Source organism: Pongo abelii, chromosome 9 (genome assembly GCF_028885655.2).
Source record: "Pongo abelii isolate AG06213 chromosome 9, NHGRI_mPonAbe1-v2.0_pri, whole genome shotgun sequence".
In the NCBI taxonomy this organism is placed as follows: Eukaryota; Metazoa; Chordata; class Mammalia; order Primates; family Hominidae; genus Pongo; species Pongo abelii.
This window is the reverse complement of record NC_071994.2, coordinates 111,583,787-111,611,574: the sequence shown is the minus strand read 5'-3', so window position 1 is coordinate 111,611,574 and position 27,788 is coordinate 111,583,787. Positions and strand designations below refer to the sequence as shown.

Sequence of the window (27,788 nt, the reverse complement as noted above, 5' to 3'; positions counted from 1 at the left end):
TCTTGTCTGTATAAAAACAGAGAAAGAAAAGAGAAGAAAGAAGGAAAGGAAGGAAGAAAAAGAAAGGGAAAGACCACTGGAGGTGGAGGCCAGGCGTGCCTGAGGCCTTGGCAATCGCAGCCGGCGCACACTCGCAGCTTCGGTCTCTGGGCGGACCTCCCCACCCCTTTCCTCCACGGGGCCTATGGGGCTGCGGGGAGGAAGGGGCGCGCCCATCGTCGACCCCTACAGGGCGTGCAGTGGGTGATTGCGGCACTGGCTCGCCTTCCCGCCCGAGGGAGCCGGGGCGGGACACCGGGCTGGAAAGGGAGTCTGCGCCGCAATCTTTCCCGCCCGAAAGACCCGCCCCGCGGTGGGCCCCAGTCCCCGCCCGGCCCGCGGCGCTGCCGGCCCCTCCTCGCCGCCGCGGAGCTGGACCGCAGTTGTGCCCCGCCGACCATGCGCCGCCTCCCGCGGGCCCTGCTGCTGCAGCTGCGCCTCGCCCTGCTGGTGGCCGCGGGGGCCCCGGAGGTGCTGGTCAGCGCGCCGCGGAGCCTGGTGTGGGGGCCCGGGCTGCAGGCGGCCGTCGTCCTGCCGGTCCGCTATTTCTACCTGCAGGCGGTCAACTCGGAGGGCCAGAACCTCACTCGCTCGCCCCCAGGTAGTGTCCAGCCGCCGGCCTCCCTCGTCCCGCGGCCGGGTCCCCGCGCGTCCCCGCCGCCCGGGAGTCTGCCCGCGGCCTGTGTGGCGTCCCTCCCCGGCGTGTGTCGCCCCTTTTTGGGTCTGGTCAGCTCCTCTTCCCTCCTCCCGCCCGTACTCAAAGCGGGCAAAAATCACCACGGAAGTTTGTGGAATGAATGAATGAATGAACTCGAAGGGCTCTTCCGCATTTAATGTGCAGGGACTGATGTTGCGAATGGACGGGGCCCGGGCGTTACAAGGAGTGTGCCTGAGTCACACGTTGGCTTCCATCTCGGACTTAGTTGTCTGAACTGTGAGGGACTGCAGGGAGCGCTTTCCAGTGGTGAGTCATCAAGCCCACGGATCGCGTCGGATTACATGGTTTAGGCCTGATGGGTTTGGAGCAACTCCTACGCAGAGGAAATGTCAGAGCCGTAGGAAGGAGGAGGGGTTTACGTGTTAGTTTTTTGTTTCCTTTTTAGTTCTGAGTTCTTGAAAGCAGATTACAGGAACTAGGGAAACTCAGTAGAAATCATTCGGTTTTCCCTCCACTGAGGGTGAGATGGATCTCGTCCTGAATCCCTTTCTGCCCGGTCCTCCTCCCACGTTGTCCTTCACGTCTTACCTTTGCAACTTCTTAAAACTTGTCCTGCTGGTTTCACGCTGTTGTCAGTCAGGGTTTGCTAATGTATGTCCAAGTTTAGGGCTCTGGCCAATTAGCACCTTGCTTTATCAGCGAAGAGACAGTTAGAATAACCCAGTGCCTCTGCCCCTGCTACTCCAGCTGGGAACATAGCTGCCAGAAGTGTGTCCCAGCTTGGGAAAGGGGTAAGGGGGTCTTGACAGTTGGGCAAAGCAGAGAATTTAGGAACCAAACATAATTCACTTTTAGATTTAATGATTTTTAAAATTTCATTCATTCAAGAAATACTTCTTTGATGTCTACTTCTGTGTTTGGTAATTCTGCTGGGAATCTAAGGATGAAAAGACAATGCCTGCCCATTAAGGAACTTACAGTCTGTTGGTCAAAGACATGCAAATAACTGATCACTGTACAAGATAATTGAAGGTATGTACAGAGTGCAGTGGCAACATTGAAGCACTGCCAGAGACTGGAGAAATCCAGGAAGATTTCAGGAGCAGAGACTTGAAGGATGAGAAGGTTTGCTGGGCAGGCATATAGGTGGACGCTGTGGCATGTGCAAAAGCACAGAGGCATAGGAAACCGTGGTGTTCGGGAAAATAAGTACTGTAATTTAATGATACTGAGCAGAAAAGGCTAGTTGATTGTAGCCTGTGGTCTTCAAGCGCCTTGAATGCCAAGCAAATGACTTTATAACTAGATAAAAGAGAGCCACTGGAGAAATTTGAGCTGAGGCAACAATCTGCCTCTCCCTTAACCACCTCAGTGGCTTGTGTTCTACATTTGATTCAGAACACCACTCCTGAAGTTGTCTTTGGGCATTGCTTTGATAACATGTCTACCAGTTAGACCCTAAATACTCAGACAACTGGTTTCATATGCATGATATGCATTCAGGTAAAATAATTCTGACTCTATTGACAGAAACGCATGTGTGTATATCAGGGTTTCACATACTTTTTCTTTAAAGGGCCAGATAGTAAATAATTTAGGCTTTGTAGGTGATATCATCTCTCACATTTATTCAGCTCTGCTTTGTAGCCATGGACATATAGCAAACCCGTTTATGTTACAATAAAACTTTTTATGGCCACTGAAATTTCAATTTCATATAGTTTTCCATAAGTTACAGAAAATTATTCTTTTGATTTTTCTCCAACCCCCCGCCCCCTTTTTTTTTTAGGAGACAGGGTCTTTGTCACCCAGGATGGAGTGCAGTGGTACAGTCATAGCTACTGCAGCCTCAAATTCCTGGGCTCAAGGGATCCTCTTGCCTCAGTCTCCCCAAATGCTGGGACTACAGGCATAATCCACCATGCCCATCCCCATTTTAAAAATGTAAGAATCATTGTTAGCTTCCAGGATTTACAAAAACAGGCCCTGTGCTGGATTAGCTATAGTTTGTCAATCTCTGATGTATGTTAAAGACTCTCGATTAAAATCCAAATGATACATGACTTAAAGTTGTGTATACATTTTTATATGTACATATATTATATATATACATAAATATATTTAAACAAACGAAAAAGTTTACAAACAGTTTCTATTAAATATCTTAATAGAAGGAAAGTTACATTTATGTTTCTGCATGGTTTACCCCTGTGATCTGTGATTTTTCTTTTTTTTACCTTTTTTAGTCTTAGAAAGACTTCCCAGCCTGGGCAACATAGCAAGATTCCATCTCTACTTCAAACAAAAATTTTAAAAATTACCTACTTGGGAGGCTGAGGCAAAAGGATCAGTTGAGCCCAGGAGCTCAAGGTTGCAGTGCATTATGATTGTGCCACTGCACTCCAGCCCGGGCAACATAGCAAGACCCTTTCTCTAAATAAATAAATAAAATGGGACTTTTCGGACAACCTTACTTTCATTCCTTTGGATTCCCTTTGTTTCCTTTCAGGCCTCTTGATTTCTGGCTTCCAGTTAAAAAGCTGCCCTATAGTTCTGAAAACTCACCCAACTAGTTTCTTACATTTCTGCCACCAACATTCACTTCCAAGTCCTGAAGTCTTTCCCTCTTCAAGAACCAACTGAATAGCTGGGTATTCATGCCTTGTAATCTCAGTACTTTGGGAGGCCAAGGCTGGTAGACTGCCTGAACTCAGAAGTTTGAGACCAGCCTGGGCAACATGGCAAAACCCATCTACCAAAAAAATCCAAAATATCAGCCAGGCGTGGTAGTGCACAGCTGTGGTCCCAGCTACTGGGGAGGCTGAGGTGGGAGGATCTCTTGAGCCTGGGAGGCTGAGCTTGCATTGAGCTGAGATTGTGCCACTGCACTCCAACCTGGGTGATGGAGTGAGACCCCGTCTCTCACACACACACAAAAGAACTAATTGGAAAAAGAGGAAAAATCTTGTCAAGCTGTAGCCTGTTGTACACAACTTAGAAAGTTTCCCTTATTATCACTCCCATTCGACAGTGTAGAATTTATCTGAATGCCACTATTATGCTGCATATATCCAAGTACCCAGATAACAAAAGTACTGTGAACTTCAGTGATCTAAAGCAGGACATCTCAAACTGGGGTTCACAGACAGAAATTACAGGGTCTTTTGTCCTTCGGTGGGGGGAAAAAACTGTATCTTTATTTTCAGTAAACTCTTGCTTAAATTGAACATTTCCTTCAATTATGAATGTAGGCAGTACCTGTTGATACTATTATATTCCCAGTCTCTAGCACAATGCTTGCCAGAGATGCTGAGTAACTATTGTAGATGAAAAGAAATAAGGGGTGGAGGGAGGGATGATTGAAATATGTCAAGATGGAACGATATAAATACTTATTTTCTACTCAGTCTTCTACCTTCATCAGTAATAATATCTTCATAAAATAATCTTACCTCCTGGTTGTGTAGTACTTTAGTGTTTTATACTATGCCTTGCTTAATTTGTCCTCCAAAATAGTCTTGTAAGGTAGGAAGGATAGATATTACTGTCTTTACACATAAGAAACTGGGCTCAGTGAAGCTAAAATGCCTTGCCCAGTGGGCTCCACAGCGAATGTGTCAGAGCCAAGGCAGGAACAGCCCTTTGAACTTCTACTTCATTGCTCTTTCTGTTTTATCAAATCATCCTTAATATGATTGTCGTACATCAGTTTACAATAAGGTCTTGGAGGGTGTTCGTCGTTGGCAGCTAGCCAGATATTTTTGGAGGCTTTCCATTTAGCCTCATGGTACAACACCTTGGCCTTCTGGGATTTTGTTTCCCTTGACCATGTGGGGTCAACACTTTTGCTGCAGCTGTAGAGAGCCTTAATGAGCTTCCTAAACAACAGAGGAGGAGATGACTCCATTGTATCCGAAGTGCCAGAAGTATTCCTCCAACTGTAACTGCTGCAAAGCTACATTCAAATATTGGCTCTGCTGCTCATTATGTATGTGACCTTGGGCAAGTTACTTTACTTCTTGGAGCATTGGTTTCTTGATCTATAAAATGAGAGTGACAGATACCTACCTCAAATTTCTTGTAGGAAATAAATGACATAGAAAATACATATGAAAGTCTCAAACCCATAAAAAATGCTAAGTGAATTTCTAAATATGCTTTTGATTTCTTACCAAATCAAACATGTTCAAGATTTCTGATTCTAATGATGTAACACTTTGATGCTGCCAACCTCCTTTTATCTACATAGTCACTGCATTCTCATCCAGTTAGCTATTTTTCTTAAGTTTGAATTTATTGAGTAGAAAACTCAAGCTGAGCCTCAATTCTTTTTTTTTTTTTTTTTTTTGAGAGTCTAGCTTTGTTGCCCAGGCTTGAGTGCAGCGGCGCGATCTCGGCTCACTGCAACCTCCGCCTCCTGGGTTCAAGCGAGTCTCCTGCCTCAGCCTCCTGAGTAGCTGGGATTACAGGTGTGCACCATCATGCCCGGCTAATTTTTGTATTTTTAGTAGAGAAGGGGTTTCACCATGTTGGTCAGGCTGGTCTCAAAATCCTGACCTTGTGATCCACCTGCCTTGGCCTACCAAAGTGCTTGGATTACAGGTGTGAGCCACCACGCCTGGCCGTTGAGCCTCAATTCTATCCCACTATATTAGTACCCAGAGCTAATGAGAATTTTCATGCCTTCCATTTGAAGCAATTTGAAATTTCACTCTTCTCATTTTCTCTTTTATGAGGTTAGAATTCTTATTTCTATTTCAGTCCTGATCAATATTATCTTGCATTGATTCTAACATTAATTTCATGTCAACAATGACACAGGCATGACAGATTACTGTAAAAAATAACTGAACATTTAAAATATATATTTCCAATGGCTATATTATAGTTGTATACATACATTTTGAAATGTAACTTTTAAATGATATTTCAGCAACAAAAAACATTACACCTGGAAGCAACCATAATTATTTAGTCTAATACTTTCAATTTACAAATAATTGACGCATTTTGAAGCTAGTTGTTTTTTTCTGTCTTTCCCAAAAGTCACATAGTCAATAATATTCTTGTCTTATATCTGTTTTGTTTATTTAAAATAATAATATATGGAGAATAAGACATTTGATCAGGAAATAAGAAAACCTTTTTGTACTTTTCCAGTTTGGGGAGGGTGCAATGAAAATGGCTTTCCAATTCCCAGACTTTCCTCTCCAGATTTCGATCTGCTGCGCCATGTTGCCTTTCTGAAACCATCTGGGAAATAATGCAAAGCAATAATTTATGTGTTTCATTTGTGCAGTTCAGGTAACTGGCCAACATTTCTAATAATTTCCTATTAAATTATTACCACTTTATAGCATCTTCCACGTTTATTATACTTCATTTAGGTTAGCAGATTTATTTCGTAATTTTATTATACTTGTTTCAAGGATCCTAAAATGTATATGTTTGATACTCAATTATTAATATTTAATAGCAAGATGTCAGATACCACATTGTTATTACTAAATTGAAGAGACTGAGAAACATTTCTGCAGACTCACAAGAAAAAAAAACCCTTAAAGATCAAAAGAAAGTAGATATTACACTCACTAGATTAAGAAACTAAGAATTTCACAAACTTGTTTAGTAATTTCAAAAGATATATTTTAAATATTCTAAATTTTATAATATGTGAAGTGAAAAACAACTTTGGTCACAATTTTCCGTTTGCTAGGACTGTGGATTTCAAAGGATTCATTACTTTTTTAGCATTTCTCTTTGATATGGTGATCTAAATGGTATATCCTCTGCGCTCTCTGAAGGAAGAAGTTTCAAAGTTTATTCCTGGCCACAATAACACTTATCACAACAGTATCATTTCAAAGCCTAAATGTCAGCTAATAGGAAAGGGAAAGTTTGTTAAATAGGTATTATTTACCTAGAACAGAAACCCCACAAAACTTTGAAGGTGGAATGGATTATTACAGTGTAACTGTTTCATTTCAAGCTGAGCAAACAGACTCAGAAGTAATCTCTAGTATTTACAAAGATGTGTATGTGTGTGTTTGTGTGTGTGTGTATGTGTGTGAGCTTGTACAAGAGTCTGGTAACTAGCTGTAATCTCTCTCTACATAAGGAAATGGCCTTAGAAGTACCACTTGAAATTTGGGCTTAATAAACGGGGAAATTTTCACAGAAATGAAGGTTATTAGATACTGAAATGGTATACAAAGAAAGCTTGTGTGTATTTTACAAGGAGGAAGTTCGATTATTAGAGAGATATGTCATGCTTAGAGTCCATGGATTTTTAACTATTTGGGCTTTAATCCTACCCAAAGGAGGAAAGACCAAATAAGCAAAAAGTTTATTTTTTATTTGCTTTTAAAAAATGATTTGCTTTTGTTCATGCAGTAAATCTTTATTGAATGACTAATGATTCAAATGTTGAGTCTGATCTGTGGTTTGAATACATGAACCAGACCAAGCTCTGTGGCTCAAGCCTGTAATCCCAACACTTTGGGAGGCTGAGGCAGTGGGGATTGCTTGAAGTCAGGAGTTTGAGATCAGCCTGGGCAACACAGCAAGACCCCTTCCAACCCATCCCACCCCCCACCATCTCTACAAAAAATTTTAAAAATTAGCTGGGCATCGTGGCACGCTCCTGTAGTCCCAGCTACTCATGGAGCTGATGCAGGTTGAGGCAGGAGGTTCATGAGCCCAGGAGGTTGGAGCTGTAATGAGCTAGGATTGTACCTCCGCACTCCTGGCTGGATGACAGAGCAAGACCCTGTCTCAAAAAGAAAAAAAAAAAAAAATGCATGAACCAGACATGATAGTTCCTGGCCTCAAAGATCTTCCAAAGGAAATGATTTTTTTTTTTAACCACCAATGCTTCAGGAATAAGCAACATATTTAAGTTATCCAATAACACTTATCCAATAATTGTAAATCATAATCATGACATGGTAGAGTTGTTTATATTTCTTTTCCTTTTAGGTCAAACACCATTCAAAGTAGTAGTCAAATCTCTTTCACCTAAAGAGTTGGTCCGGATACATGTCCCTAAACCTTTGGACAGGAATGATGGAACATTTTTGATGAGATATAGGATGTATGAGACTGTCGATGAAGGGCTGAAGATAGAGGTCCTTTATGGTGATAAACATGTGGCTCAGTCTCCCTATATTTTGAAAGGTAAGTGATTATTATATACTCCAGAGTCAGCCTTGTGTGTAGGTCCCATGCCTTTCAGAATGGCCTAAACCTGATGACCTCAAAGTCATGTGCGGTAGAGTAAACATTGTATACATACCTCCTGGAGCTCAATTTAAATTTTAAGGGAAAGAAAATTAAGTAAAGAGATTTAAATGATAAGAAAAAAATCTTGTGTATTTACTATTTGCGAAACTCTTCATTCCTTTGTGTAGATCCATATTTCCATCTAGTAACATTTGCCTTCTGCCTAAAGGATTTTTATTAATATTTATTTTACTGTGACAATGCTGGTGATGAATTCTTCCAGCTTTTGAAAGTCTGAAAAAACTGTATTTTGCCTTTTGTTTGTTTGATTTGTTTTTTGTTTACTTTGAGACAGGGTCTTGCTCTATGGCCCAGGCTGGAGTACAGTGGCACAGTCAAAGCTCACTGCAGGCTGGGCACGGTGGCTCACACCTGTAATCCCAACACTTTGGGAGGCCGAGGCGGGTGGATGGCTTGAGCTTAGTCATTCAAGACCAGCCTGGGCAACATGGTGAAACCCGTCTCTACTAAAAATACAAAAATTAGCCAGGCATGGTGGTGGCGCAAGCCTGAAGTCCCAGCTACTCGGGACGCTGAGGCTGGAGAACTGCTTGAACCCGGGAGGTGGAGGTTGCAGTGCGCCAAGATCACATCACTGTACTCTGGCCTGGGTGACAGAGCGAGACTCCATCTAAAAAAAAAGCTCACTGCAACCTCAAACTGCTGGGCTAGGCCATGTGCAGTGGCTCACACCTATAATCCCAGCACTTAGGGAGGCCGAGGCCAGGTGATCGCTTGAGCCCAGGAATTCAAGACCAGGCTGGGCAACATGGCAAAAACCTGTCTCTACAAAAAGTTAGCTGGGTGTGGTGGCACATACCTGTAGTCCCAGCTACTCAGGGGGGTGATGTAAGAGGATCGCCTGAGCCCAGGGAGGTTGAGGCTGCGGTAAGCTGTGATCGTGCCACTGCACTCTGGCCTGGGGGACAGAGTGAGACCCCCTGTCTCAAAACAAAATAAAACAGAAACAAAAACTGCTGGTTTAAAGCAAACCTCCCGTCTCAGCCTCTCAAGTAGCTAGGACTGCAGGCACACACCACCATGCCCAGCTAATTAAAAAAATATTTTTTTGTTTCTACAAAACATTTTTTTGTTTCTACAGGGTCTTGTTATGTTACCTAGGCTGATCTCAAACTCCTGCGCTCAAGTGATCCTCCTGCCTCAGCTCCCCAAAGTGCTGGGATTACAGGCATGAGCCACCATGCCCGGCCTAGTTTGCCCTGGTTTTTAAAAGACATTGTCTCTAGTTATAGTTTGATGGGTTTTTTTTCTTTTGATACTTTAAAGACGCGGTTCCACTGTCTTCTCACTTGCATTGCTTCTAACAATAAATCTAGCATTTTCCTTATCTTTGTTCATCTGTGTTGCTTTTAAGGTTTTCTCTTTATCAGTTCTTTTGAGAAGTTTGATTATTATGTGCCTTGGTGCAGTTTCCTTAATGTTTCCTGTGTTTTGGATTTGTGGAACTTCTTGGAATTTAAATCATCCAAGTGATTTAAATTTCATCAAATTTAGAAAAATTATGGCCATTATTGCTTCAAATTTAGAAAAATTGTGGCCATTATTGCTTCAAATATGTTTTCTGTTCCATTCCACCTTACCTTCAAGTATACTAATTACCCATATATTGGGCTTGAAACTATCCTATGGTTCATCGATACTCTTTTCATTTTTTAAATTCTTTTTTCTCTTTGTTTCATTTTGTATAGTTTCTATTACTGTCTCTAAATTCTCTTTTCTTCTGCAATGTACAATCTGTTGTCAATCCTATACAGTGTAGTTTTCACCTCTTGATGCTTTTTCATCTTCTTGAGCTCTTTTCTGGGGTGCAGTTAAATTACTGGGAAATAGTTTAATCCTTCCAAGTTTTGCTTTTACAGTTTGTTAGGTGGGACTAGAGCCATGTTTAGTCTAGGGCTAATTATTCCCCGCTACTGAGGTAAGACCCTTCTGCATACTTTACCCAAGCCCTATGAATTAGGAGGCTTTCCAATCTGGCTGGTACCCACTGGTAAGTACTGTTCTCTCTGGTCATTTTGGATGGGTTCTTCCCCTGTCTTCCCCAAGAACATATGAACACTCAGGTGGCAAATATCTTAGATGTCCATTTCTCTGCCTGAAATCTGTTTTCATCCTTTGTCATTATCATTCTAAATATTTAAATGTTATACCTAAATAGTTAAACTGTATTATTTTTAGAATCAGTACAGGGGAAGAACTCATCCAAAATGCACTGATCATATGCTCTGCTCAATATGTGAAGAGGACCTTCTACAGATCTCTAACGTTCTCTCTGTGCAGTGCTTCCTTTTTAGATACTCTGTCCTACAAAGTCTAGAGCTGCCTTGGTCTCCCTGGACTGTCAGCTCTGTCTCCTCAACTCAGTGAGGCTGCCTGGCTTTGCCTACAGTCCCCCTCCCTGTACTACAACCTCAAAGCTCCCTTAAGCAGTAGGCTGTAGGAATTGTAGGGCTTCCCTTATTTGTTCCCCATCTCTCAGACTCACTGTCCTTCATTGCCTAATACCTAGTGCCTTAAAAACTATTGTTTAAGGCCAGGTGCGGCGACTCACGCCTGTAATCCCAGCACTTTGGGAGGCCGAGGCAGGTGGATCACTTGAAGTCAGGAGTTCGAGACCAACCTGGCCAATATGGCAAAACTCCATCTCTACTAAAAATACAAAAAATTAGTTGGGCGTGGTGGTGAGTACCTGTAATCCTAGCTATTCAGGAGGCTGAGGCAGGAGAATCACTTGAACCCAGGAGGCGGAGGTTGCAGTGAGCTGAGATCACACCACTGCACTCCAGCCTAGGCAACACAGTGAGACTCCATCTCAAAAAAACAACAACAAAAAACTATTGTTTCATATGTTTTGTGGGAGTGTTTTCTGGTTGTTTCAGGTGGGATGGTACATCAGTCCCTGTCACTTGTTGTCAATGAAAAGAGTCAAACTTATGGCCAGGCATGGTGGCTCACGCCTGTAATCCCAGCACTTTGGGAGGCCGAGGCAGGTGGATCACCTGAGGTCAGAAGTTTGAGACCAGCCTGGCCAACATGGTGAAACCCCGTCTCTACTAAAAATACAAAAATTAGCCGAACATGGTGGTGCGCACCTGTAATCCCAGTTACTCGGGAGGCTGAGGCAGGAGAATCACTTGAGCCCGGGAGGTGGAGGTTGCAGTGAGCCGAGATCATGCCACTACACTGCAGCCTGGGCGACTCTGCCTCCAAAAAAAAAAAAAAAAGAAAGAAAGAAAGAAAGAAAAGAGTCCAACTCTAAAATATTTGAAGAGCTTTATTCTGAGCCAAATATTCAATTCAGTGAGACTACCTGTTTTTGCCTACAGTCCCCCTCCCTGCACTACAGCCTTGAAGCTCCCTTAAGCAGTAGGCTGTAGGAATTGTATGGCTTACCTTATTGTTCCCCCATCTCTCAGACTCAATGACCAATGGCCCATGACACAACCCTCAGGACATCCTGAGAACCTGTGCTCAAGGTGGTCAGGCTACAACTTGGTTTTATACATTTTAGGAAGACATAAGACATTAATCAATACATATAAGATTTACATTGGTTTGGTCTGGAAAGGAGGGACAACTGGAAGGGGTGGGGGTGGTTGGGAGGGGTTGGGGGTAGCTTCCAGGTCATAGGTAGATTCAGAGGTTTTCTGATTGGCAGTTGGTTGAAAGAATTAAGTTATTGTCTGAAGACTTAGAATCAATAGAAAGGAATGTCTGGGTTTATGATAAGAGTTTGTGGAAACCAAGATTTTATCATGCAGATGAGGCTTCCAGGTAGCAGGCGACAGAGAAGAGATTGCAAATGTTTCTTATCAGACTTAAAGAGTCAGTTCAACAAAGTTTGTGTTGATGTTAATGCTGGTCAACTGGGCCTGAATTCCAAAAGGGAGGAGGGTATAATAAGGCATGCCTGGTTCCCCTTTCCTTCATGGCTGAACTAGTTTTTCAGATTAACTTTGGAATGCCCTTGGCCAAAAGGAGCGATCCATTTGGACGGTCTAGGAGGCTTAGAATTTTATTTTTGGTTTACATAATGTCTAAAAATTAATACATTCTTTTTCTCCTTGCTAAAAGGTAAGTTGTTTTATGTTTGCCAGCCATTTTTACCTTACTAGAGATGAATTTATCAGCTAAGTGACCGAGAGTAGGTTAGATTGGGAGAGGACATATACTAAACTGTTTATCCAAGGTGGTGTGAAAAGGAAAGTAAAAGTGTAGGACTCTAACATAATCACTTACACCACTGATTTGACTAGGGCAGATTATCTCTGGATAATCTTAGAATTCACCAAGAAGCAGAGACAGAAGTGACTCCCTGTGTTGTGGTGCTTGCTAATGGAGTACGGCCTTTTTCATGTTTTCCTTCCCTAGGACCAGTGTACCACGAGTACTGTGAGTGTCCGGAAGATCCTCAGGCCTGGCAGAAAACTCTTTCTTGTCCAACCAGGGAACCACAGATCACAAAAGATTTTGCTTCCTTTCCCAGCATCAATCTCCAGCAAATGCTAAATGAAGTCCCCAAAAGGTTTGGGGATGAGAGAGGTGCCATTGTTCATTACACGATTCTCAATAACCATATTTACCGGAGATCTTTAGGGAAATACACAGACTTCAAGATGTTCTCTGATGAGATTTTGTTATCATTGACAAGAAAGGTAGGAGAATGAATGAATTGATAATACAGTTTAATTATTTAGGTATAACATTTAAATGTTTAGAATTATAATAACAAAGGATGAAACAGATTTCAGGCTGAGAAATGGGCATCTAAGATATTTGCAACCTGAGTGTTTATCATGTTCTCCATCTTTGTGGATATTACTTTCCTGTAAGATTTAAAATTAAGTGGCTTGAGGCCAGGCATGGTGGCTCATACCTGCAATCACAGCACTTTGGGAGGCTGAGGTGGGTGGATCACCTGAGGTCAGGAATTCAAGACCAGCCTGGCCAACATGGCAAAACCCCATCTCTACTAAAAATACAAAAATTAGCTGGGCATGGTGGTGGGCACCTGTAATCGCAACTACTCAGGAGGCTGAGGTAGGAGAATCGCTTGAACCCGGGAGGTGGAGGCTGCAGTGGGCCAAGATTGCGCCACTGCACTCCAACCTGGGTGACAGAGCGAGACTCCATCTCAAATAAATAAATAAATAAATAAAATAAAATAAAATAAAGTGGCTGAGCCCCCATCCCAGGTAGGTATGCCATACAGGACACTCCCAAACTTTCTTTGTGCTTCCAGAGATTTATAACAAGGTTACTTCTTATTCTTTTTTTTAATAGTCTATATTTACAGTATCCAAATGGAGCAGTCTCTTATTTATTTATTTATTTATTTATTTTTAAATAGGGATGGGGTCTTGCTGTGTTGAGCAGGCTGGTCTCAAATTCTTGGGCTCAAGCCATCCTCCTGTCTCAGCCTTGGTCCTAGCTGGGACTATAGGCATGCACAACCATGTCAAGAGGTCGCTTTAAGTTCTCTGTTCCTGCTGAATACTACTCCTGCTTAGATTTCACCTTCTGCAGCTGTTTTCTTCTCTTCACCTCAAAATGACTTGAACTTAGAACACATTTTCCTTGTTTTACCCTAAGCATACCTAGAAGATAGCGTGCATGGAACATTTTGTCAAAGCTTGGGCTACCAGAAACAGGTTGTTTTTTTTTTTTCACCAGTGCATACTAAAAAACAAACAAACAAAAACCCTGATATTTAAAAATAGACATTTCTGCACTAATCAGACTCTCAGTCATGCTTGCCTCTGGGAATTTCTCAGGGCTGTCCTTGACCTTAAGGTCTTAGCCTCTCACTAATGTGGTTAGGCCTCCTGTTTTTCAGGCTCTCCACATCCCCCAATAGCACCCCCTTATCTCACTATTCAGCCTCTCTTTCCACATTTGCAGAACTCTAAATTCCTCTTAAGCAGAGCAACTTAAACCACCTTTTGTTCTTGTTTCTGATCACACAGGGTGAAGGATGAAGGTAGGCAATATTTATCTTTCTTATTCAGAGAGACCATAAAGGGAGTTTTTTGTTTGTTTGTTTGTTTGTTTGCTTTGAGATGGAGTCTCACTCTGCCGCCCTGGCTGGAGTGCAGTGGCACGATCTCGGCTCACTGCAACCTCTGCCTCCTGGGTTCAAGCGATTCTCTTGCCTCAGCCTTCTGAGTAGCTGGGATTATAGGCACACGCCACGCCTGGCTAATTTTTGTATTTTTAGTAGAGAAGGGGTTTCACCATGTTGGTCAGGCTGGTCTCAAACTCCTGACCTCGTATCCACCCGCCTTGGCCTCCCAAAGTGCTGGGCATGAGCCACTGCGGCTGGCCAAGGGAGTTTTATAAACCAAAAAAAACCACTGTTTTCCTGATATGTTATACAATTCCCCAAGTATGCTGACTGTGTGGCTGCAGTCAGTTCTTACTTTAAATAGCAGTCCCCAACCCCTCCACCACCAGCCCACAATGTGAGGATACAAGCATATGATGGGCATCTGCTCCTAAAGGTAGTGTTCTCTTCCCGGGCTACAACTAGTCAACTGTGCCCTGTATTCTTGCCTCTTTAATCCATGTTGCTGGCTTCATAGCAGTAGATTTCAACCAGGGATGATTTTGCCCCTCAGAGGACATTTGCCAATGTCTAGAGACATTTTTGGTTGTCACAACTCAGGAGTTGCTATTATCATCTAGTGGGTAAGCATCCTACAATGCAAAGGATAGCACCCCCCAACCCCATAGCAAAGAATCATCCAGCCCCAAATGTCAATAATATGAGCTTGAGAAACCCTACTCCACAGTGAACACTTCCAATGTGGAGTTTATTAATGAGTTTATAAATAATAGCAGGGAGGCTGGGCATGGTGGCTCACACCTGTCATCCTAGCACTCTGGGAGGCCGAGGCAGATGAATCATTTGAGGTCAGGAGTTTGAGACCAGCCTGGCCAATATGGTGAAACCCCATTTCTACTAAAAATACAAAAATTAGCCGGGTGTGGTGGTGCGCGCCTGTAGTCTCAGCTACTTGGGAGGCTGAGGCACGAGAATCACTTGAACCTGAGAGGCAGAGGTTGTGGTGAGCCAAGATAACGCCACTGCACTCCAGCCTGGGTGGCAGAGTGAAACACTGTCTCAAAATAATAATAATAATAATAATAATAATAATAATAATGACAGGGAAGCAAGAGGGTGAATATTCACATCTCTTGCCCTTTCCTTTTGTTCTTTGCCCAGTGGCTGGGGAAGAAATAAATCTAAGATAAATGAGACTCAGTCCTAGTCTCTGAGTAGCCCACTCTAGTGGGATTTGTTTTTGTTGTTTGGAAGTGGGGGTGGGATGTGAATACAAACAAATAATTATATCCCAATATGATGATAGGCCTCAAGAAAAGTAAGTACCTAGGGTTTAAGTGCCTGAGAAAGGTGAGTCATAGAAGAGGTGATGTTAGATCTGGGCTTGAAGGATGAGAAAGAAGACTGACAAGTTAAATAAGTAAAACATTCCAAGTGAAGGGAATTACATGTTGAGGTGGATGGCATTTTCAGAGAGTAGCCTAACGTTTCCTGGTAGGTGGGCAGATGAAAGATGAGGCTTATAGCCAAGCTGGGACAAGATTGTGAGGCCTTGAATGCCAGCCAGAGAGTTGAGATCTTGTGCCATAGGCTTAAGGTTCTGTTAAGCTTGGTAGTGACATTAACAAAGTTATTTTAGAAATTTTAGTTTTGGAATTAATTTTAGTTTTGGAAATCTGAGCAGCCTTGTGGAGAGCAGATTACAGTATGGAGAGCCCAGAATCAGAACACCTAGTAAGGAAGTTATTGCAACAATCTAGGCAAGAAATGATGAGGGCCTAAACTGAGACATTGACCGTGGAGATGGAAATGGACTGGCAGGTTCCAGAGGCAAGGGCACATGAGGTAAAGACGGGGACAGTGAAGGAAAGCAAGGGTTTGGTTCTAACTTTGTAAATTCTCTTGCTTAGGCAGCTGGCAGAGGGTTATTGAAGCTACTCATTCTTACCTCTCTACACAATTTTCACTTCTCTAACACTACATTTTATTTTATTTTATTTCTTTTTCTATTTTTTTGGAGACAGAGCCTTGCTCTGTCGCCCAGGCTGGAGTGCAGTGGCGCGATCTTGGCTCGCTGCAACCTCTGCCTCCCAGGTTCAAGCGATTCTCCTGCCTCAGCCTCCTGAGTAGCTGGGATTACAGGTGCCTGCCACCAGCCCAGCTAATTTTTGTAAGTTTAGTAGAGACAGGGTTTCACCATGTTGGCCAGACTGGTCTCGAACTCCCGATGATCCACCCGCCTCGACCTCCCAAAGTGCTGGGATTACAGGTGTGAGCCACCACGCCCAGCCTCAAACATTGAATTTTACATGCACCTCTGGACAGATGTAGCTGACTCCTGGTTAAGTGAATTTGTCATGTAGGATCCTCACAGGTGACAAATTCACAGGCATCCTGTCAATGACAGGCATTCGTCTCTCTTCTCTGTTTTTGAATGGTTAGCCCTGTCAAAAATATGTAAGAAAACCAAAGAACTGTTGTACTTAGTACCAAAGACTGAGATCTTCCCAGCACTGATGTTTGTTTATATGTTTATTTAGGTCCTTCTCCCAGATTTAGAATTTTATGTTAATCTTGGAGATTGGCCCTTGGAGCATCGAAAAGTCAATGGAACCCCCAGCCCCATACCTGTCATTTCATGGTGTGGCTCTCTGGATTCAAGAGATGTTGTCCTTCCAACGTATGACATCACCCACTCCATGCTTGAAGCCATGCGGGGTGTTACAAATGATCTCCTCTCTATTCAGGGAAATACAGGTATTCAGGGAAATGCAAGGCTAATTAATGAAGAAAAAGCTTAGAGACAGAGTGGGTTATACATATATGTTTGCATTCAGTAGCATATTAGAAAAAGTCTTGTATTCAAAATTCTGACCAACCTAGGGATTAAAGATTTGTGGATGTTCCTCAGTTATATAGTTTTTTCTGGTCACCCTTTGTAAGAACAAAGGCCTAGCTCACGTTTTATTGTGAAACACAGAAAATGGAAGAAGCTAATGCCTTGGTGAGTGGACCAAGTCACTGAATCTCTTTTTGCTTTGAACATGGTCCGACATTATTTCAGGTATTTCCTAGTATTATACAACAGAATACACCAATACTTGTGTGAGCTTTCACTAGCAGACAAATAGATGAAATTAGAGCATTCTTTTATATAATACAGCAAATAAAAAGACTGTTTTTTTTAAACTCTAAACTTGAAAGTACTTCTGGCAAATTGAGACTCAATCCCATATTTTTGTTGAAATAGCATCTACTTTAGAAGATGAGTTGATGACAAAAGAGCTTTAGCATCTTAAATGACAATGGTAGATTAAAGAGGATTATGCTTACCATATTAAAATGTCAAATTCATAATCCTAATTTTTTTATGGCTTCAAACTTGTAGGGCCTTCCTGGATCAATAAAACAGAAAGAGCTTTCTTCAGAGGTAGAGACAGCCGAGAGGAGAGGCTCCAGTTGGTACAGCTGTCCAAAGAAAATCCTCAGCTACTAGATGCAGGAATTACAGGATATTTCTTTTTCCAAGAGAAAGAAAAGGAGCTTGGAAAAGCCAAGTTGATGGGTTTCTTTGATTTCTTTAAGGTATGCATTTGAGTCTTCTTCTATGGATATGAAGTGATAAAATTGTATTAAAAGTCTACCAAAATAGGTGGGCTTCAGCAAATTTCTCCTGGCTTGTGAACTGACACACATGTTCACACTTTCTTATTAGATATCAGGAATTACAAAACTCACTGTGGTTTCCTTCTTTCGTTGTTAAGTTTACCAAATAGCTCAGAACTGTACTTAATTCTCAAAATATAGTACAAGGATTAACCTGGGATTTTGGTGTATTTATGTCTCGTTTTTCTTTCTTCTTTTTTGTATTTGCTTTCATAAACTGGGAATATAAATACCTTTTACATAAAGTGATCTCAAATGTCTTTTATAAATAGAAAAAGCATAAATTCCATATACGTAAAGTGGGAGTTGGGATTAGGGTTCAAGGCCTGCTTCTAATCCTGCCTCTGCCACCAACTATGGGACCTTCCTGTCTTGGTGCTTTGGTCTTTAAACCCATGTGATGCCTGCCTACTCCTTCAGAGCATTATCACGAGGCCCAGAGGAGAGATGTGAACAATGTGACAAAACCTGATGGGCTCAAAAACTCCCTTGTACCAATTATTTAAGAAAAAATTATTTACCAAATCTGGGAGTGTGTCTTCTTCATCCCAGAGTGATATAATGAGTAGAACAGGGGATTTGGACTCAGAGAATGAGGTTTATACATTTCTCTGAATACCAGTTTTCTCATTTATAAAAACAAAAAGAAGGGGTTAATAATACCTGCTTCAGATTATTCTAATTGAATGAGGTTTAATGCCTACGAAAACTACATTTGAAATGGAAAACAAAGTATATTAACCCAACAAATATGCAGACAGCTTACCTACTGTGTTGCCAGCATTGCCCAAGTCCTTAAATGTCTCCAGGTTTCTATCTCCTCAGCTCTAAAACTGTAAAATAGAGACAATGCCTGCCTGTTTCATAGACTGCGTATAAGGAACAAATGAAATAATGAATAAATGAAAGTGTTCATTGTCATCAGTATTAAGCTTTAAGAATTTTGAAAATAGTTTTCCTGGCTGGGCGTAGTGGTTCACGCCTGTAATCCCAGCACTTTGGGAGGCTGAGGCGGGCGGATCACCTGAGGTCAGGAGTTTGAGGCCAGCCTGGCCAACATGGGGAAACCCTGTCTCTACTAAAAACAGGAAAAAGTTAGCTGGCTGCAGTGGTGGGTGCCTGTAATCCCAGCTACTCAGGAGGCTGAGGCACCAGAATTGTATGAACCCAGGAGGTGGAGGTTGCAGTGAGCCAAGATCACGCCGCTACACTCCAGCCTGGGTGACAGAGCAATACACTGTCTCAAAAAAAAAAAAAAAAAAAAAATTAATTAAAACTTAAAAAGAAAATGGTTTTCCTACCTGTTTACAGAAATCTGGATTCCATATTACAGAGACATGATTGAAATAGGTCTTCACTCCTATTTCCAAAAATTTAGCACCTTACCTTTAAACAATGTATTTCTTAAAATTAATCTGAGAAAGGCTGCTTGTGATTTTTATACAAAGAGAAGATGTAAGTTATAAAATAAAACTTTTAAACACAAAAAAGTTGGAAAATGGAAAATAATTCCTCTGTAGTTGGTATTACAGTGTTGATGAGGAGCAGAAGTGAAGCAAATGACTACTGAAAGTTTGTTTATGTTTGTTTTTCATCTTCCAGTACAAGTATCAAGTAAATGTGGATGGGACCGTGGCTGCTTACAGATATCCATATCTCATGCTGGGCGACAGTCTGGTTTTAAAGCAGGACTCGCCATATTATGAACATTTCTACATGGCACTAGAACCTTGGAAGCATTATGTTCCAATTAAAAGAAATCTGAGTGATTTATTAGAGAAAGTTAAATGGGCTAAGGTATGCTTCCAGCAATTTTTATTTCTTTAAGCAATAACAAATTCATCAGTGTTAGTTAGATGAGTTCCATCACAACACAATTTGATTTGACATAATGGAATGAAAAGAAATATTATTTTCTGAAATTGCTGTTCCCTTGAAATATCTAAAGAATCAGCATCAGAATCATTTCGCATACCCTCTATCAACATTTTTGAAGATTTTCAGGAGATTTGAAGTCCAGCCTTATATAAAATACAGATTTTCTAAATGCTATGTTTACACATACAAACAAGAACATACAAAATGCAAATTACTGACTGAAAGACCAGAGGTAAGGTGCTTTATGAACAAGAAAATATTTTAGGCAATTACAGTACTCTTTTCTTATCCCCAGTTAGAAAAAAGGCACAAATTCTTAATGAATGCGTGTTATACAATGCAAGAATCACGTTTCCTATAAAATAGGAATTCCTTTTTTAAAAGGAAAAGTATTAAAAAGCTGTTGCGTTTTATTATAAAACTATAAAAATGTACCCTTCCATTATGAGACTTTATGCTAAGATTCTAAGAAACAGTATATGGTTATAGAAATAATTGGGCGCCTGAGGCAGAATCACTTTTGTGACCCTTCATAAGAGCCTCAGTTGCTTGCAAATGGCTTACCTGCGGGCAGCGTTGTAGAAGATTAACTGTTTTCCAAAAGTATAATTAGGAACGCTGACTATTTCTGGTACTGAATGAACAGCCTATGGGTACTAATGACTGAATTTTTCGGTTACAAAAGCAATACAGTCTTTTATAGCTACCATTTTATAACACAACTTTTTGGCTCTGACTGCGTATTTGCATGGAGCTTTTAAAAGATGTTATAACGTGAAAACGGGTTCATTCTCCTGTCATGCAGAGAGGAAATAGGCTGGTGGGACAGATGAGGAAGCTGAAGAGTACTTCCTGCGTGGCCAGGAAGTACCAAGATGGCCACAATAGGGGCTGCATGTGGGTTGTTGCACTGTGGGCAGAAGGAGTGCTTTCCTAGTACTGTGGAAGAGGGGCCAAACATGTGATCATTCCTCTTTAACAGAGATGTCTAGGAAAATACTCTGTCTCTTCCTGTAGCCTCATTCTTTTATTTATTTATTAGTTTATTTATTTATTTATTTATTTATTTTTGAGACAGAGTTTCACTCTGTCGCCCAGGCTGAAATTCAGTGGCACGATCTCCACTCACTGCAACCTCTGCCTCCCGGGTTCAAGGAATTTCGTGCCTCAGCCTCCTGAGTAGCTGGGATTACAAGTACCTGCCACCACACCCAGCTAATTTTTGTATTTTTAGTAGAGATGGGGTTTCACCATGTTGGCCAGACTGATCTGGAACTCTTGACCTTAAGTGATCTTCTAGCTTTGGGTCCCCAAAGTACTGGGATTACAGGTGTGAGCCACCGTGCCCGGCCCCTGTAGCCTCATTCTTAAGTTATAATTCCATTATGTTCTGTCTTTCCCATGCTGTTCACTTTCAACCCCACATCTGTCCCACCTCACACTTAACCCTCTCTTTGTGGGTTGCGGTAGTAATTTTCATTCATTTTTATTTTTTTTAACCTTTCAGGAAAATGATGAAGCAGCCAAGAAGATTGCAAAAGAAGGACAGTTGATGGCTAGGGACCTACTACAGCCACACAGGCTTTACTGCTACTATTACCAAGTACTGCAGGTCAGTTCAGAGTGTCTGTCCACACTGCTGGGTCAGGTGTCCTCAGACTACCCGCTTGGCCTGTACACTTCCTGCCTGGCTTCCTGAAGGGCTCACAGTCAGCCTATGGACTGCTGGCTAAGCCAAGGCACTTGCCTAGGGAAAGATAGCGCTAAGTCTTCATTTGGTGGCCCCCTTTTTTTTGTTTTTTGTTTGTTTTTTTTGAGATGAAGTCTCATTCTGTCGCACAGGCTGGAGTGCAGTGTCTCAATCTCAGCTCACTGCAGCCTCTGCCTTCCAGGTTCAAGCAATTCTGCCTCAGACTCCCAAGTAGCTGGGATTACAGGTACGTGCCACCATGCCCAGCTAATTTTTGTATTTTTAGTAGAAACAGTTTCGCCATGTTGGCCAGGCTGGTCTTGAACTCCTGGCCTCAGGTGATCTGCCTTGCCTTGGCCTCCTGAAGTGCTGGGATACAGGTGTGAGCCACCATGCCCAGTCGTGGCCTCCATATTTTCATCTTTATTCCATATTATGTAAAATGATGCTGGGAGCTCTCACAAATATAGATTAGCAGCTCCTCCCATCTTCTCAGTGCTCTCTTTTATTAAATGCTTTATTGAATTCCTAGTGTAGGTGTTCTGGAACCTCAGAGAAAAACATTTTTCCTTATCTGGAAAACAAGACAGTTGGACTGGAGATCATTAACATCCCTTTTTACTCAAAATGTCGCCTCCTTATTCTCCTTGATACTTAGGATTCATGCCTTTCATAGTACAAGGCAGAATGCAAATATTTAGCTTGCTATAGCAAACAAACTAATGAAAAATATGTATAACAGTTCTAACACCTTAGGGCTGAATACTGAACTACAATGTTTATTGGGAATCCGAGGAGTGGTCTTTTGAGTAACTACCTTGAGTTTTACTCAGAAAAATCTAGACAAGAAGGATAAGAAAAGGAAATTATTGTCTTGTTTTTAACCTAAATTTATTTTTCTGTAGGCATAGTAAAAGTAAATTTCCCTAGATGCTTGTGGATACTACCCTCTCATATTTTCATTTTCATAGAAAAATAAAAATGATAAGTTACACTATTTACTAGAAGCAGCCCTTCCTTCCCTTAAATTGGCCTGTCCCCTCTGTTGGTCTAGCTTTAATTGTTAAACAGTTTTTTTAACAATTTCTTGGCCAGGTGCAGTGGCTCACACCTGTAATCCCAGCACTTTGGGAGGTCGAGGAGGGTGGATCACCTGAGGTCAGGAGTTCGAGACCAGCCTGGCCATCATGGTGAAACCCCGTCTCTACTAAAAATACAAAATTAGCCAGGTATGGTGACACATGCCTGTAATCTCAACTACTCAGGAGGCTGAGGCAGGAGAATCGCTTGAACCTGGGAGGCGGAGGTTGCAGTGAGCCTAGATTGCACCACTGCACTCCAGCCTGGGCAACAAGAGCAAAATGCATCTAAAAAATGTATATATATGTATTTCTTACTCGGTCACCTAGGCTGGAGTGCAGTGGCATGATCACAGCTTACTGCAGCCTCAACCTCCTAGGATCAAGCGACTCTTCCCCCCTCCCACCTCAGCCTCCCACTGGTAGCTGGGACTATACCACCACACTCAGCTAATTTATTTATTTTTTTTAGAAACAAGTTCTGGCCATGTTTCCCTGGTTCCTCAAGTGATTCTCCAGCCTCAGCCTCCCAAATAGTTTCAATTTTAATGTTAGGAATTTCTCTCTCTAAAATATTAATTAGGCTCATCTACTGTGTCAACATTTTGTTGCATATGGTCCAGTACCAGGAATATACAGAGAAAGGGACATGGAATCATTGAACTGAAATATCCAATTTATGTCTGGGCAGGGTGGCTCATGCCTGTAGTCCCAGCACTTTGGGAGGCTGAGGTAGGCAGATTGCTTGAGTCCAGGAGTTGAAGACCAGGCTGTGCAACATGGTGAAACCCCATCTCTACAAAAAATGAAAAAAATTAGCTGGGCATGGTGGTACACGCCTGTAGTCCCAGCTACTTAGGAGACTGAGGTGTAAGGATCACTTGAGCCTAGGATGTTGGAGGCTGCAGTGAGCCAGGATCACGCCACTGCACTCCAGCCTCGGTGACAGAGTAAGACCGTGTCTCAAAAAAAAAAAAAAAAAAACCAACTTCATTTATAGAAATATTTCACTCAGGGCCACAGTGGAGGAACATTCCACAGACCTGTTGCCATTCAAAAATGTGTGTGACTATAGGCCTAAAGGAAAGGATGTGTGACTGCCAACTTTTCAGATGGTTATCTTGTTTGTTTGCTGGCTTGAGTATTCAACAAAGTTAATTATTCATTAACAAGTGGAAGATAAATGCTGAGAGCTGCTGTTTGTTTCAGGTAGGGACGTCTGGCTTGGCATCCCTTTTGTAGAGGCTTCCAACCAACACATAAAATTGTGGATTGGGGTTTCTTGCTAGATTATGAATTATCACTAGTGCCTGTGATACCTAAAGTTAAAATGTAACTTTAGGACTGGAATAAACCAGACCTTTGGTTTTAGTCTGAAGACACACAGCAACTAGAAAAGATGGCGTCACTGCGGATGGGAGTGGGTGGGGGATTCAACAGAATGCAGTGTGAACTAACCTTTCAGTTCCCTTTAAACCCACATTACAGAAATATGCCGAGCGCCAGTCCAGCAAACCCAAAGTACGTGATGGAATGGAACTTATTCCTCAGCCAGAAGATAGCACAGCCATCTGCCAGTGCCACAGGAAAAAGCCTTCAAGAGAAGAACTTTGAGTCAGCCCAGATTCACACTCCTGTGTATCCCGGCTACATCTTTAAGGAAAGATTGAATCTAAGCTGTGAAGGACAGTACAGAAGACTGCACCAAGTGGACTAGTTCTCCCGGTGGCTTTATATATGTAGGTGGATATAGCAGTACTGGTTGAGTATCCCTTATCTGAAATGCTTAGGACCAGGAGTGTTTCAGGTTTCAGATTTTTTCAGATTTGGGGATATTTGCATAGACATAATGAGATATCTTGGGGATGAGATCCAAGTCTAAACACAAAATTCATTTATATTTCATATATACCTTGTTCACATACCCTGAAAGTAATTTTATATAATATTTTTAATAATTTGTGCATGAAACAAAGTTTGTATACATTGAACTGTCAGAAAGCAAAGGTGTCACTATCTTAGTGACCCATGTGGTGGTGTCAGCACTCAAAAAGTTTTGGATTTTGGAGTATTTCAGATTTTAGATTTTTGTATGAGGAATGTTCAACCTGTATTTGAACAAGCATTACCAAATATCATTGAATATTAATATCTTTTGTGTAAAAACTGCTATTATCAGCATCATAGTTTCTCTAAAAAGAAAACTTGGGGATCATAGCTGATAGAGAGGCTTGCTAAAATATAAATCAGCCTCTGCAAAACTGTTTACATATTTATTGGTTTACATATTTTATTGGTTTATTTCTATCCCCTGTTCACTTTTTCTCTTCCACTTCCAATTATGAAGAGAAAATATTTGTTCAGGGTTTTCCCCCCGCCCCCCATCACTGCATAATTTCTCCTCTTACAAGCTGCTTTTGGCTTTCATTAACAACAGCTTCCTTTTAGAAGGTCTGATAAGGATATTTAAGGAAGAAGAGAATGACTCTGTTATTAAAGGTGGCATGGAAACTGTGGAGGGAATATGTTTTAAAGCACTACTCATATCCTTTAAACTAAATTTTGCCAAAGCCTGAGACAACATTAAGGAGAAATTGTGCCTTAAGTTAGTAATTCCAAATCTATCTGAGTTGTATACCCATCAAAGACAATACAGTTATTAACATAGATGAAGGTATGCTATAGGCATCATTCATTATCTCTATATTGAATAGGTGAAAGATAACTGTAGTCAGGTGAAGGGCATTCATTATTTTTAAGCTGAAAAGGGGATCCTTGAAAACACTGAAAACCTCTACAACAATCTTCAGGAAGCCTGCTATCTTGGGATTCACTAATAATAGGCCAAGAACAAAGGCAAGCATCCATTCCTCACTCCACCACTTTTCTATTTCAGTGGGTATCATTGCTAAGATAAAGACTTTGGAAATTTCCTCTCTCTTTTAGGACAGGGTCAGGATTTAGGACTCATAGCCTGAAAGCTCATTACATACTCCTTGTAACCATCAGTCCAAGGTTCAGTTCACTAAAGTGCATGTTCTAAAACAAGAGCTATCCTCATTCCCAATTTTAAAATATGTACTCTGGCTGGTTGCAGTGGCTCACGCCTGTAATCCCAGCACTTTGGCAGGCCGAGGTGGGCGGATCTTTTGAGGTCAGGAGTTTGAGACCAGCCTGGCCACATGGTGAAACCCCGTCTCTACTAAAAATACAAAAATTAGCCGGGCATGGTGGCATTTGCCTGTAATCCCAGCTACTCAGGAGGCTGAGGCAGGAGAATCACTTGAACCTGGGAGGCAGAGGTTGCAGTGAGCTGAGATTACACCACTGCACTCCAGTCTGGGCGACAGAGTGAGACTCCATCTCAAAAACTAAAAATAAAAATATGTACTCTCCTAATTGAAATATTGACCTAATCTGGAAAACAGTGTAACTATTTTTAAAGTGGTTACATCTATTCTTGCTGAAGAACAATATACAGAATTTTTTGACTAAGCATAACCAAATTTCAGAACCGTCTAATCAATGCCAAGTATCCAAGGCAAACTCTAATACCCATCCATTGTGCAAAACCACAAGCACACAAGTATTAAATAAGAGCAAGCTGTCCTGAGACCATACCTAATGAATTTGTGTCTTAAATATTGTACATAGTGTTTGAGGCTTGTCAAAACTGGGATTATGGCAAGAAAGGTTGCCTGCCTCATACCTTTCTGCCTCAAATTCCAGGTGCTAAAGCCTAATGGCATTTTAAACATCTTAAATTTTTAAAAATGTATATTGCCTCTGCCAAACGGGCCTAATAGTTAAAAGCAAGTTGAGACAAACCAGGCAGATTCAGTGTGTGGAACAGGAAGGATGTGCTTTAAAAAAAGGTGGAATCCCTCAAAAAATTCTATAGGGAGACAGCAGCCTTAATCTACATAATTCTTCATCTCGCCAATTCAGCTGCAGCCTTTAAAGAGTTAGTGTTAATGGCTTTCTGGTTTGAAAACGAAAATGCATCTATGTGGTTGAAAGTTTGGGAGGAGATTCACCAATATCTGAGGAGAAGATGGAGTGAAGGGAATTTTTACTTTTTGCTTTATACCTTTCTATAATATTTAGATTTTGTTTTACTGTAAGTATGGATCAAATTGCAAAATAAAGAAAAATGCCAACCTTAGAAAAGACAATAAATGCACAAAAGATATAAATAGGAACAGGAAATATTTATATTTTTTCCAGTTTGCTCTTTTTAAATCTATGTTTAGAACTTTATATCTTGGGACTTATGTATATATACTTTTTAAATAAATTTTCTAAATAAAAAGTTGAAAAAGATACCTTTTGTTTTTTAAGAAAGAGGTTGTAACCACTTATAGCCCTGGTATTTCTGTAACTGCATTGGTCTAATTTTGATTCTATTATGTCTTCATGAATAAATTAACCAAAATCACCACTCAGTCCCTAAAGGGCAGAAATCTATAATAACATTAGAAGAAAGAAAAGGCCAGTCACGGTGGCTCACACCTCAGCACTTTGGGAGGTCGAGGCAGGAGGATCACTTGAGCCCAGGAGTTTAAGACTAGCCCTGGCAACATAGTGAGACCCTCAACTTTACAAAAGAAAAAATTTAAAAATTAGCTGGACATGGTGGTGAACACCTGTAGTCCCAGCTACTTGGGAGGCTGGGGTGGGATGACTGCTTGACCCCAGGAGTTTGAGATTACAGTGAGCTATGATCATGCCACTGCACTCCAGCCTGGACAACAGAGCAAGATCCTGTCTTGAAACCACCTCTGCAAAAATTATAAATGAGAAAATCATTACCGTGATAGAGATCTGACCTAACCAACTCCATCTTGATTCTAACCTCCAAGCTGTCCTTATTTATTCCTGGGCATAGGCCAAACTAACCTTGGGAGGAACTTAGTTTATAGTTTAACTTTGAAACAAAGATGGTAACAGCTCTTTCCCAAAAGAAGCCCCCTTCATGCCTGAGGATTAAACTGCCTTTGCAGGACTAACAAGTCAGCTAGAACATAGAAATTATGATTCAGGAGTCATGCATCTGAAGGCTGCCAGATTTTGAACCTCCTCAAATTGCTCCTGGGGATAACATCACTATTGTAAAACCTAAAATCAGTGCTTGAGATATTTTGCAGACCCTGCACTCAATGATTCCACTAGCATCCCTCAGATCAATAAACTGGCTCATCTGGTCTTGTGGCCCCGACCCAGGAACTGACTTAGCATAAGAGGACAGCTTCAGCTCCCTTTGATTTCATCTCTGACCCAACTAATCAGCAACTCCCCACTTTCTGATCCCCTACCCATCAAATTGTCCTTAAAAACCACAATCCCTGACATTTCAGGGAGACTGATTCAAGAAATAAAACTGCGGTCTCCCATACTGCCAACTCTGCAAGA

General features: G+C 41.5%; 1 protein-coding gene across 4 annotated transcripts; it reads left to right on the top strand.

Annotated features, from left to right (window-relative positions):
• The first annotated feature begins 66 nt into the window (after nt 1-66).
• Nucleotides 67-26,699, top strand: POGLUT3 (protein O-glucosyltransferase 3). 4 transcript variants are annotated; one of them, XM_054525018.2, is made up of 9 exons: nt 260-640; nt 7,676-7,873; nt 12,371-12,654; nt 16,604-16,820; nt 17,452-17,648; nt 19,332-19,526; nt 21,115-21,219; nt 22,393-22,526; nt 23,865-23,994. In XM_054525018.2, exons 1-8 carry the CDS (start codon nt 439-441, stop codon nt 22,489-22,491), a joined length of 1,497 nt encoding a protein of 498 aa, XP_054380993.1. In that variant the 5' UTR covers nt 260-438; the 3' UTR covers nt 22,492-22,526; nt 23,865-23,994. The 4 variants fall into 4 exon arrangements, with proteins under 4 accessions (XP_002822481.1, XP_024110836.1, XP_054380993.1 ...); XM_002822435.5 differs by lacking the exon at nt 22,393-22,526 and having other exon boundaries at nt 67-640; nt 23,865-26,699; XM_009247028.4 differs by lacking the exons at nt 260-640; nt 22,393-22,526 and adding an exon at nt 764-1,003 and having other exon boundaries at nt 23,865-26,699.
• The last annotated feature ends 1,089 nt before the right edge of the window (nt 26,700-27,788 follow it).

What these genes read in the sequence shown, in the direction of transcription:
- POGLUT3 (XM_002822435.5), top strand. Translation starts at nt 439, where the DNA reads ATGCGCCGCCTCCCGCGGGCCCTGCTGCTGCAGCTGCGCCTCGCCCTG. An exon ending in GTCTCCCTATATTTTGAAAG is followed by an intron (nt 7,874 to 12,370) that starts GTAAGTGATTAT and finishes TTCCTTCCCTAG; the next exon opens with GACCAGTGTACCACGAGTAC. An exon ending in AGAAAGTTAAATGGGCTAAG is followed by an intron (nt 19,527 to 21,114) that starts GTATGCTTCCAG and finishes TTAACCTTTCAG; the next exon opens with GAAAATGATGAAGCAGCCAA.